This window comes from Trichechus manatus, unplaced genomic scaffold (genome assembly GCF_000243295.1).
Source record: "Trichechus manatus latirostris isolate Lorelei unplaced genomic scaffold, TriManLat1.0 scaffold00052, whole genome shotgun sequence".
In the NCBI taxonomy this organism is placed as follows: Eukaryota; Metazoa; Chordata; class Mammalia; order Sirenia; family Trichechidae; genus Trichechus; species Trichechus manatus.
In genome coordinates this window covers 6,275,042-6,287,522 of record NW_004443988.1, presented here as the reverse complement: position 1 = coordinate 6,287,522, position 12,481 = coordinate 6,275,042, and the positions used below count along the sequence as shown (strand labels likewise).

The 12,481-nt window shown below is 42.3% G+C and overlaps 1 protein-coding gene across 3 annotated transcripts in view; it reads right to left on the bottom strand.

Moving 5' to 3' along the window:
• Positions 1 to 10,273, bottom strand: part of SELENOI (selenoprotein I) — a 42,766-nt gene extending 32,493 nt beyond the window's left edge. For all 3 annotated transcript variants that reach the window (XR_002824318.1, XR_002824319.1, XM_004377688.3), the window contains exon 1: positions 10,119 to 10,273. Coding sequence is in view for 1 of the 3 variants with exons in the window: in XM_004377688.3 (XP_004377745.3) it covers positions 10,119 to 10,178 (60 nt within the window). In the remaining 2 variants the exon portion in view is untranslated. The remainder of the gene's footprint in view (positions 1 to 10,118) is intronic.
• Positions 10,274 to 12,481: the final 2,208 nt, after the last annotated feature.

Here is a 12,481-nt window from a genome sequence, read left to right as displayed (position 1 = left end):
GCTGACATGTCATGGAGTTGTTAACCAATGTCATAAAACAATATGTGTACTGACTGTTTAATGAGAAACTATTTGTTCTGTAAACCTTCATCTAAAGAATAAAAAAAAATTAAAAAATGAACTTGGGAGAGAAAAAAGAAACGTCAACATTGTTTTCTTCCTCTGCACAACTAGAAGCACTGCTCTGGTGGAAACATTAACAGGACTCCCTCAGCCCCTCACTGAAGGATAAGCCACAACCATCAGTTTAGTGGTCAACACCAGTACCTCCTTACTTAGACTTCAAACACTGCATTTCAAGCAAGAGACAAAGTATAATAAAATTCAGCAAGTAGTCACTAAATACCTACTAAATGCAAGACACTGTGCTAGAAACAATCTAGTAAGATATTAAAAAACACCAAGCCCGAGCTTAAAATGCAGAAAAATAGATTATATTAATCCTAGGACAGAAATAAAAAGTTTCTTAAAGTACTTTTTACGAGTACAAGACTTTAAGAACTACACCCACAGAGAACATGACTCAGTGAGCAGGGAGCTCTCCTATCACCGAACACTATCATTTAGATCTGCTAACAAGTCCGAGCAAGGAGGGTGCTGAGAGAAGACTGGAGAAGAGCTGGAGACAAGAACAAGCAAATCATGATGACAAACAGGTTTGTCTGCTCAACTTAAACAATCCATAATAAACTCTAACAAGAGACGAGACAGAAGATGAAAGGAGAGTGGAGGTGACAGACCTGGAAATCCCAAACACATGATAAACCTTTGCTCTTGAGGCGAGCAGTATTTGCAAAAAATCATTTATTCTGCCCATTGAACATCTTTACATATAATTAAAAAGAGGAAGAAGTCTGAGGTCAAAACTTACCTGTGGGACCCAAGATAGACACAGACTTCATAGTTATTCTATCAGTCTGTCCACTAAGTTGTCACCCATAACTTTTCATTCCTAAAACATACTTTCTCTTGGTATAACCTCCTAGGTTGTGTGTATATGTTACGTGCTAGCTAATGTCCACAAGCAGGAAAGCACAAATGTGAAGTTTTCTTTTTTGCTTATTTAACACTAATATAGCACTATGTGCCAGGCACTGTTCTAAGCACTTTACAAGTATTAACCCGTTCAATTCTGATAATGACCCTATAAAGAAGGTACTGCCTCATTTCACAGATAAGGAAACCTAGCTGGAGAGGCTAAGTTACCCACTCAAGATCACACAGTTAGTAAGTGGGTTCTTTTTAATTTAATTAGTCCCAAAGTTAATTATTTCATCAAAAGAGTTTTCTCTCAACTAGAGCTCAGGGTAAATGAAATTTTCTTAATAACCAACTAAACATAAGATTATCAAATACAAGCCCAATTGCCCCTACTAATAATATTAAAACTGGGGAACAGAAGAGTAAACAAAATCAGTTCTTTTTTTTCACTGTATATTTTTCCCATTGGCAAACATTAGTCACATACCTAATTAAGCATGTAATTGAAGGTCTTTATTCTAATGTTTAGAAAAGACCTGGCGATCTGCTCCCGAAAGATTACAACCAAGGAAACCCTATGGGGCAGTTCTACTTTATCTATAAGGTCTCTATGAGTAGGAACCAACTCGACAGCAATGAAGGTTATTCTAATGTTTATATATCTTGGAGAAAAACATCCAGTGACTAGAAGGCAGAGTTTGTATTTCACTCTTAGGTTTGAGAGGAAGCATAGCACACAGCATCCAAAATCTCAGCTCCGCCACTTACTAGCTTTGGGACCTTGAGCAAGTTACTTAAAACTCTGTGCCTCCGTTTCCTTCTCTGTGGAACAAAGACAATAGTAACTTTACCTTACATGGCAGTTGAGACTATTAAATGAAATAATACATGTGAAGCACTCAGAGCGATACCGGGTATACCTAGTAAATACCATACAAATGTTTGCTATTATTATTACTATTATTCATTATTTATGATGATATTGCTCTTGCCACTGTAACTTTCCTTCACTAAGCTCAGGGGGCTCTGCCTGGTCCCTAACATACCCACTACCTCCGTGTGCCTCTAACATACCATGGTCTTCCTGGTCTCTTGTGCCTTGGCTCCTGTCAGCTCCCTAACCAGAACATCTTTCCCCAACTCTCCCTTATGCACTGGGTAAACTCTTATTCAGCAGAGACGTTCTTAACATTTAAGTTAAAGCAGTTAGAGAAACAAGCCATAATCCGTCAACTGATATTTCAGAAGGTAGTAAAGAACCAATGCAAGACCTTACATCCAAGCAGCACCCAAAAATGTAGTAATGTTCTCCCTACCACTGATTCTCTCTCCCCTCACTCTGCAGAAAACTTTCCCACCCATTCTTCTTTCACTCCTTCAGAAAGTCTCCTCTGTCTCTGCCCACTGCAGAAATAATTATTTCTATGAGACATTTGTAAATCTGTATCTGAGACCATGAGAATGCTTTTCAAGCCTTATTAATGTACTGAGAGGGGTAGAGGGCAGTTGTCCAAATTTAATCAAGGAGACCAAGGCAAAACTAAAGGTAAGCTGGGCTCGAATTAACTGTAACATGTCTAGGTAATGCCATAACTAACAAACTGTAGTCTGCTTGCAGTTATAATAAATGAAAAATAAAGGATCAAGAAGTTCTCACATTGCTTCTACGGTTGTTCAGGGAGAAAGTGTTCTAATCTTTGAAATCAGTTACAGAAATATTCCTCTAATGGAGGATAATTCATCCAAAAATGATATTTCTTTGTTGTTGTTGTTAGGTGCCGTCAGGTTGGTCCCGACTCAGCGACCCTACAGAACAGAGTAGAACTGCCCCATAGGGTTTCCAAGGAGCAGCTGGTGGATTTGAACTGCTGACCTTTTCGTTAGCAGCCAGGCTCTTAACCACTACGCCACCAGGGTGGCTCCAATGTTTCTTTAGAATATGAAATTTTCTTTCTTTCAATTTGATTGAGAAATAATATTGGAGTTATTATTCCCTGTCCTTGAGCACAGAGAATGTGACGCAGCTGGAGCTGGGCTCACAAAGACTCACAAGGACACATCAACTGGGCCCTGAGGTACAAATACAATACCTAAGATAATCTTGGAAAATTTCTTTTAGGGAAACTTTCACATAAAGCCAATCAAACAGAACACAAAAGACTTTCTACCTTTTTTCTATTAGCATTTAGTGAATAGAAATTTGGACCAATGAAGACCCTCCAGACTCTGGTTACTGAAACCTGTTACCAATGATTGTTCAGAAAGAATTCAAAATGTATGATCACAGTTTCTAGCCAATCTGAAAAGGCTAAGCTTTCAATGGTTTTGCCCATTTGTAAAGTTAATACATACTGATGGCTCTGTAACTGATCTTCGGACCCGAGGCAGACATGGCTATGGCAACATGCTTGTCCGTATTCCCATTCTTCCCTATTTTGTAATATTCTTTCGACTTGGGCAGACATGGCTCTAGCAGCATGCTTGTCCTTTTCCCACTTCTGCCCTTTTGAATATATGCCAAATAAAACTTTCTTTTTGCTTTACTAGACTTTGTGATGTTTTTCCCCTACAACAAATTCCAAGTCCACAAACACACTTTCCATGTAGAGTTTGCTCTTCCATGTGGACTTATTCAGTTGAAGTGCCCTGCGCATATGATTACCAAGTTATCCTGCCAGATTCATCTCCATTCAAATTATAATTGCTCTTCTGTTGTGGAAAAAGCAATCTCTCAGGAGTGTGATGACTGATTTACCAAGGCATTCTGGTATTACCAATACTTCCTCACTGGGCTACCAGGAGGATTAAATCTTAGACCTCACAACAAATGGTAGGCGCTATTACTACCAGGAATACCTTTCCAGAGTTAATGCGTCACAAAACCCCTTCTTCAGTGACTGACACCTCTACCTAACATTAGTCATCCTACCAGAATCTGAGCCATCCCAGATTCCTCCCGGTCTTTCATCCCCTACGCCTCCGCCCCCCAATACCACCTCCACCTAGTCAGCCACCATGTTCTCTTCATTTTAAACCTTAAATCAAGGGTCATAAACTCATATGCCCACAGGGATCAGGCAGGTAAATCAAACAAAACAGGCCTTCATGAGATGCTATGGACTATAAGGAAATGGCAAACTAGAGAGCAATTACCCTTTTTAAAGAGGGTAAGCTCTGATCTTTGACAAGAGGAAGTTCAGGGCCAATGTCGTCCAATAGTCTGGCTTTTCAAGAGAATCCAGAAATTTGCGTTTTTATGGGAAAAATCCTAATTTTTGAAGCAAAGTAAGCGTAGACCAAATTAAACATATCTGTTGGCCAAATTCAGTGTTTGAGTAACCAATTTTCTCCTCTGTCTTTCGGACAATCCTAAAATGTCTCCAGGTCTCCTTAAAACTAGCCCCATAAACCCTGCCTCTACCATCATCCATCCATTTATCTTCCACAAGCTACCAGGATGTACTCTCTAAAATTAAAATCTGATCCTGTTTAAAATATGTTTAAAATTCTCTAGGGGCTCCCTAAAATTTGTTAGCACTACAATGTGCCCAAGAACCACCTCAGATATGTTTTTAACATGCAGATAACAGCAGATCCATCAGAATCTCCCAATGTAGGCCCAGGAATTTACTATGTAAACACTTTCCACCCGGGTGATTCTAATGCCAATAGTCCCTGGACCAGAGACACACTGATCTAAAGGGTAAGATCCAGAAGTCCTTTACATCAAATCCTCCCCGTGACAGGGCCCCACCTCCCTCTCCAGTCTCATCTCCTGCCACTCCACCATCATGCATAACCACCTCATCTCACTTCTGACTGTTCCCAGAAAATATTCTCTCAGATCTCCATGCTTAGCACTCAACTGCCTGTTCTGTAATGCCTTTTCTCCCCTTTTCACCTGGCAATGTTGGGGCCTAATCAGCCTTCACCTTTCTAGACTGAGCTCTGCCTTTACACTTCCATCCCCTCTCTGAAGCCTTCCTCAGCTTTAACCCCACTCCCTGGAAGCTCCCTCCTCTCCCATAGCACACTGCACTTATTACTATAACTGTTTATTTACACGTACATATGCCCTCCCACTGGCTTCCTTGAAGGCAAGAATTTTCTTAGTGTAATTTTGCAGCCCCTATGCTCTGCCTAACAGAGTGGGCTTTCAAATGCTTGTTGAATAAATAAAGTCACACCATAAGAATCAGTGAGATGGAAGACCAGATTCTGATTCCTGAAGATTATCATCAAGATTACTACTTCTTAATTGTAATTACTAATGATTCAAGTATTACAATTCCTATAATCAGGTTGTTGATGATAACCAAGTTAACTACCTACCATAACAACAGAAACTAATCCATCATGACATCATATTCTTGAAACCAAACAAGATACTTGGTTTCAAGAATGTAATTTCACAGAACACTTCCTCTCTAAAGCAAATTGATACAATTTGAAACTAACTGCTACACTATCAATTAAAACTATGCCTTCCTAGGTCAGATTAGGTAAATCACAATAGAAGTTTCATCCTTAGATAAGTGGGAAAATTCCTCAACTATAAAGACCTGTTCAAAAGAAAGGATAGGTGGAGGGGAGAAACGATAAGCCTGAAATTCCTGAACATAATTGTCTGAAGTTACATTAATAAGTAACCACGAGGAACAATGGTAGTTAAACACTTGACATCTTTCACATTCAAAATACAAATGTATCCTTCCAATACCAGAAGGTGCACAGCTCCTTTTACCATACTTCCAAAATGGCTTATATTCTTTTACACTTTCATTCCTGCAATATGTATTTGCTAGTACCTATTCTGTGTGTGGTGGCGTAGTGGTTAAGAGCTATGGCTGCTAACGAAAAGGTCGAAAGCTTGAATCCACCAGCCGCTCCTTTGACACCCTATGGGGCAGTTCTACTCCGTCCTATAGGGTCGCTATGAGTCAGAATCGACTCAACGGCAACCGGTTTGGTTTTTGGTTTTATTCTGTTCATGGTACTGTGCTAGACCTTGGGTACATGTTGAACAAGACAGCCACAGGTCCTGCCCTCCCAGAGCTCATGTCCAGCAGAGAAGGCAGACACTCATTATTCAACAGACTTTAATAAAATTGCAGTAGGTAACACAGTGGAGAAGCACAAGCGTTAAGAAAGCAAGCATACACTATAGAATCCATCCCCTGCTTTCTTCTGTACTGAAAATCAACTGTTACAGTTTCTTACTACAGAAACCTAATTACCATGCCACATGTACACCCCTTTCAGCAGTTATTCTGTATAACTGCCAGGTTTCCAACTGCAGCTTCAGATGTACCTCTAGGGAAGATACAGAAATTAAACTACTTCGAAAGAAATTTTTCCACTAGCTGCTTTTATAATATCAATTTATCTCTATATCTTGTTGCTGTACAACACAGGGTCACATCAGGGAATAAAAATTCCTTTTGGGCATTTCAAGTCCTTACCCACCTATGGGGTGATCTTTTAACAGCTGTTTTGATTCAATAAGCATCTACAGAGCACTTACTATCTGAGGACCACACAATGGGAATGCAATGACAGGAAGAAAAGGTCTCTAGATGCAATGCACAGTCCAGCAAAACAGACCATACCGAGGTTTCCCTTCGCACACGCTTGGATTTATATTTTTAATATCAATACAACATTAAGTAAAGAAGCCCCTACTGGAAGAATGTTTAGCTGATAAACTTGTGCTCTCTTTTTTTTTTAAGGAAGCCTCATTGAACACTGGACACTTGCTAAAATGACCTTTGTTTTCCAGGATGATAGGAAATCTGTTGCCAGACACAGGAACTGAGTCAGATAACAGAAGAGTAAAAAAAAGACAGGAGGAGAAAATTACGCTAAAATTTCTGATAATTAGGACGCCTATCTAGTTTGAAAATATAAATCTGGTGAAAATTGTTTATAAGAAAAAGTAGATTCTCTATTACAAACACTGCTGCAAATGAAACAATTATTCTATTGGCAGTTACTCAGAAAGTCAGACCCTAGTAAGGAAGAAAAAGTTTGACATGTCAATATTTACAGTGCAGAAGAGATAACAGGAAGGGGGTAGGTAAGACAGGAGACAACTGGGTTAATGCCCTTCTGAAATGAAAGTGGTTAAGCCCTGGCCTGAGTTACCAAGGAGGCTCTGGAATCTCTTTCCACTTAGGTTTTTAACACAAGCCAGTACCGCAGTTCAGAAGGGAATGGCACAGTACTGCTTGAAAGCAGAGGGATGACCTTCTAAGGTCCCTTTCAGTTTTCCCAATTCCAGTTACACAAAATCCATTATATTATTCTCAGTTATTCATTCAGTCCACAAATGTTTACTGGGTGCCTAGTGCGTACACAAGGGCCCTGGTGGCACAATGGTTAGGCACTTGTCTGCTAACTAAAAGGTTGACGGTTCGAACCCACCGAGGGGCTCCGCAAGAGAAAAGACTGGGTGATCTGCTTACAGCCTAGAAAAGATTACAGCCAAAAAACGCTGTGGGGCAGTTCTACTTTGTCACATGGGGTCACTATGAGTTGGAATGGACTCGACAGCACCTACCAACAACAACAGTATGTACACAGCTCTGTGCTCAAGTTACGGTGGTACTGAATGGCAGAGTGGGTAAAGCAACTGGTGGCTAACTGAAAGGTTAGTGGTTTGTAACTACTAGGGGCTCTGTGGGAGAAAAATGAGGCAATCTGCTTCCGTAAAGATTTACAGACTTAGAAACCCTATGTGATCACTACGTGTTGGAAACAACTTAACGACAGTGGTTTTTTTTTTTTTTTTTTTTTTTGGATAAGACAGGCCTAAGCCCTTGGACATTATATTCTGATGGGGAGATATATTAAAGAACTAATTCCATACTTAATTACAATTAGAAGTGCTCAGAAGGTGGCAGAGGGTACTGTGAGAGCACACTTAAGGAAAGGAGGTGCTTATAGAAGGTTTCTCTGAGAAGGTGACATTTAAGCTAAGATGTAAAGATGAACATGAGCGGAGGGGGGCTGCATTCCTGGCTGACATTAACATTACCTGAAGATCTCAAAAAAGCGGGGGAAGACTGGGAGGGGCAGACAGTGAGTGGCATGAGATGAAACCGGTGACACAGGTAAGATAAGGACCAGATCATGCAGAGCCATGTAGGTCATGTTACGGAGTTTTGGACTTCATTCCAAGAGCAACAGCAAGGGGGGCGGGGGATATGATTAGCAAAGGAGTGATGTGACCAAGTGCGTATTTTTTAAAAGATCACTACGAAACATAAAGGACTGGTAGGGCAAAAGTGGATGTGGGTGAGCAAGAAAACAGAATAGTATAATAAAAAAATGGTAGGATCCAAAGTATAAAATAATCCATGATTCTACATTGATATAAATAAATAACTGAATAAGTAAATACACAGGGGAGAAAAGAAAAATCTTCCATGCAGAAGAGTTCCAAAGTATTTATGTAGATACTCTGCCCTCAAGATGGTAGAGCATAACTCCCCACTCCTAAAGTGTGGGCTGTGCATAGTGTGTTCCTTCCAAAGAGTATAGCACAGAAAGGGGAGAAAAAGAGTAACTTTCTGGTGGAGGAATCAATAAAAGGACAAACACTACCTCTACCAGGTGATGAAGGTCAACATAAATCATGCTGATAGCATGTACCTCTGATGTGATGAGAATGGCATTTTACCTCTGCAGTCTTCTTCCCAAAACCTATAATCCTTGTCCAATCATAAGAACATCAGACAAATTCCAGTCGAGGGACATTCTACAAAAACCTGACCAGTATTCCTCAAAACTATCAAGATTATCAAAAACAAGGAAAGTGAAAAAATGTCATAGCCAAGAGGAGCCTAAGGAGACATGACAACTAAATGTAATGCAGTATCCTAGATGGAAACCTGGAACAATAAAAGCACATTAGGTAAAAACCAAGGAGATATGAATAAAATACAGACTTCAGTTAATAATGTATAAACATTGGTTCATTAACTGTGACAAATGTACCATACTAATGTAAAATGTCAATAACATGTAAAACTGGGTGGGGAGTATATGTGAATTCTCTGTACTAACTTCACAATTTTTCTGTAAATATAAAACTACTCTAAAATTTTTTTCTTTTTTTTAAGTGGCTATGGGGAGAGTGGTAATAAAATGACTCTTCTAGTTTAGGTTAAAATTGACAGAACACAGAGAACTCCTGATTCACTGGCTAGGGGTGGGGATGGGGCACGGGAGGGATCGAGAGTGAACGCGACCAGGTAACAAGGATGAAAGGTTAAAAGCCTTGGTTTCAGGCCTGGGCAACTGGATGGATGGTGGAGTCATTCACTGATAAGAGAACAGCAGAGGAACCACATTTGGAGGGAAGTTAGCAACCAGCATTCACTGGGGGTCCATCATGTGTCAGGTGCTTTACATACATTATCTCAAACCCTTAAAATCATTTTTCACAGTAGAGATTATTATCCCGTTTACAAGGATAAAAGAGGGACTGAACGGGGTTAAAATGACTTGCCCATGGCCAATAAACTGGATTTTGCTATCAGGTGTATATGTACTCCAAAGCCCACGCTCTTTCCACTGCACAGTTCCTTTCTGTGCACATTTATTTTATCTGGCAGCCCAAACGCCACCTGCGACTGCTGAGGAAGCCAGCCTCTTTACCAGGAGAAGTGGAGTGCATCAGCAGTATGGCCTCAGTAAGTCACTCCCTCTCCCCGCGCCTCGTCTGCCGAACGATCATCTCCAAGTCTGAAGTTGTATGCAGGAAAGGAGGCAGAAACTTCGTTAAGATTAAGGCAACTAAATACAACTGAAGGCGACTGCATCACCTTTCAAGGGGCTTTAAAAATAATAACAACAAAGTAAACTGAGAACGGACTTCTCTGGTTCGATTATCGGCGAGCGATCTCATAAGGGAAAGGAAATCTCCCGAAAGCGGCAAAGACGGGATGGCGGGCCTCGGGTGCTCTCACGCACCCCGACCATAAACCCTCGGACTCGGCAGGACCCCCAGAAAAACGCCCGCCAGCCCGCCCGGAGCCACGCGGCACAAGGTGACACGAACCGCGTCTGCCCCTCAGTCGCCTGGGAGAGGCCGGGGCAACGAGGGAGAGGAGCGTCCGCGGGGCCCGCGCTACCTTGTACTTATCAAAGCCGGCCAGCTGCTCAGGGCTCACGTATTCGTAACCAGCCATCATGACGACCCGAAAACCGAGCGCCCACTCGGCAGCGACTCTCCCAATAGAGATGGTGAAACACGAGCACCGCACCGACAGAGCGAGGATGGAAAAGACTGGGCAGGCGAGGAAGAACGGCGCCCCGCCCAACACGCACGCGTAGCCTCCTGGGCCACTTCCGCCCCCTCCCAGAGCGCAAGCGCAGCCCCCTGGTCTCGCCACCACACGAGGGAGGGTTTCTAGCCCCGCCCCCTGGGCCGTCGCAGTCCAATCGGGGTAGATCAGGCACCACTAAGTCCCGCCTTTCAGGTCTCTTCCCAGCTTCATTTGCTAACGTCAAAATTGGTGAGCTGAGGTAAGGCTGAGGGGCCCTGGTGGCGCAGTGGTTAAATAGGTGGCTGGTAACCGAAAGGTTAGTAACTTGAACCCACCAGCCGCTCTTTGGGAGAAGGATGTGGCAATCTGCTTCGGTAAAGACAGCCTTGGAAACCCTAGGCAGTTATACTCTGTCCTATAGAGTCGCTGTGAGTCGGAATGGCCAGGAGTTTTGCTTTGGACATAAGGCAAGAGGAGAGGTGAAAGGTCGATTTCCCCGCGGGCCTTGCTCCTCATCCCTTGAGCAGGTGGGCATTTACATGGTATGCACATCTGGGTAGATATTTGGGCATATCCTGTTAGTGCTGGGGGTATGGTGGTTGCATGTGAACCAGTTCAGCAGTGCCTGAAGAGGGCTTAGTTCCCTCACTGGAGTGAAGTAAAAGAGTAAAGTCTGTGCCCCAGTGCCTGGCGCGGTGCGCCGCATGCAGTGGAGCTTAATGAACATGGTTTGCTGCGGGAAAGGCTGAGCCCAGACCAGTGGGAGGCTTGGTAGGAGGCTTTGTACAGTTAATAAAGGGACCTGAAAAGAGTGAAAGGGCGCTGGAGACAAGCCCCTCAGGCCAGTGTTGTCTGTGAACCTTGGACTGCGTCATCACGCTCAGCTCTGTCAACCATTACAAGATTGTTAATGCCTCCTGACTAGATAAAAACAATCTATTAGCCTCTAAAACCCGTTGCTGTGGAGTCGATTCCTACTCGTAGTTACCCTATAGGACAAAGTAGATATGCCCCGTAGGGTTTCCAAGGCCGTCATCTTTATGGAAGCAGACTGCCACATCTTTCTCCTGCTGAGCAGCTGGTGGGTTGAGCCACTTGGATTTTGGTTAGCAGCCGAGATGTTAACCATCTTGCCACCAGGATGCGTTTGCAAAAAGTGCTTTTTTATGTAATGGAAGCCCAGTTAATTGAAGAACACTGGGTCACTGACTAAAACTAAAACCGGACTCATTGCCATCCAGTCAGTTCGGACTAGAACTGCCCCATAAGGTTTCCAAGAAATGGCTGGGGGTTTTGAACTGCCGACCTTTTGGTTAGCAGCGGAGCTCTTAACCACCGCACCACCAGGCCTCTGATGAATGACTAACGTGTATCAATCTAATAATAAAAATTGCTACCTTTTATTGAGTGCCTTCTATGCAGAGAACTTTACATACATTATCACCAACCCCCACTTTGCAGATTAAGAAACCCCACTTTGCGGATTAATCTTCACTTTGCAGATTAAGAAACCAAAATTGAGATTGCATAACTTGCCCGGGGTCACTTAGTTACACAGCTAGGAAATGATCAACCAATATGAAATGAGTCATGAGTATCCAAAGCCACTACCTCAGGGAGCCTGTCATAGTTATCTAGGGCTTGGTTCCGACTCATACAACAGAACGAAACCCTGCCCAGTCCTGCACCATCCTCATCGTTCTTATGCTTGAACTCATTGTTGCAGCCACTGTGTCAGTCCATCTCATTGAGGATCTTCCTCTTTTTCACTGACCCTCTACTAAGCATAATGTCCTTCTCTGGGGACTGATCCTTCCTGTCTAAAGTATGTGAGACGAAGTCTTGCCATCCTCGCTTTTAAGGAACATCCTGGCTGTACTTCTTCCAAGACAGATTTGTTCATTCGTTTGGTATATTCAATATTCTTTGACAACACTATAATTCAATTCTTCTTTGGTCTTCCTTATTCATTGTCCAACTTTTGCATGCATATGAGGCGATTAAAAACACCATGGCTTGGGTCAGGTGCACCTTAGTCTTCAAGGTGACATCTTTGCTTTTGAATACTTTAAAGGGGTCTTTAGCAGCAGATTTGTCCAATGCAATGCGTAGTTTGATCTCTTGAGTGCTGCTTCTATGGGTGTTGATTGTGGATCCAAGTAAAATGAAATCCTTGACAACTTCAATCTTTTCTCTTAGGTGCTTAGCCATTATCAAACAAAACCGTA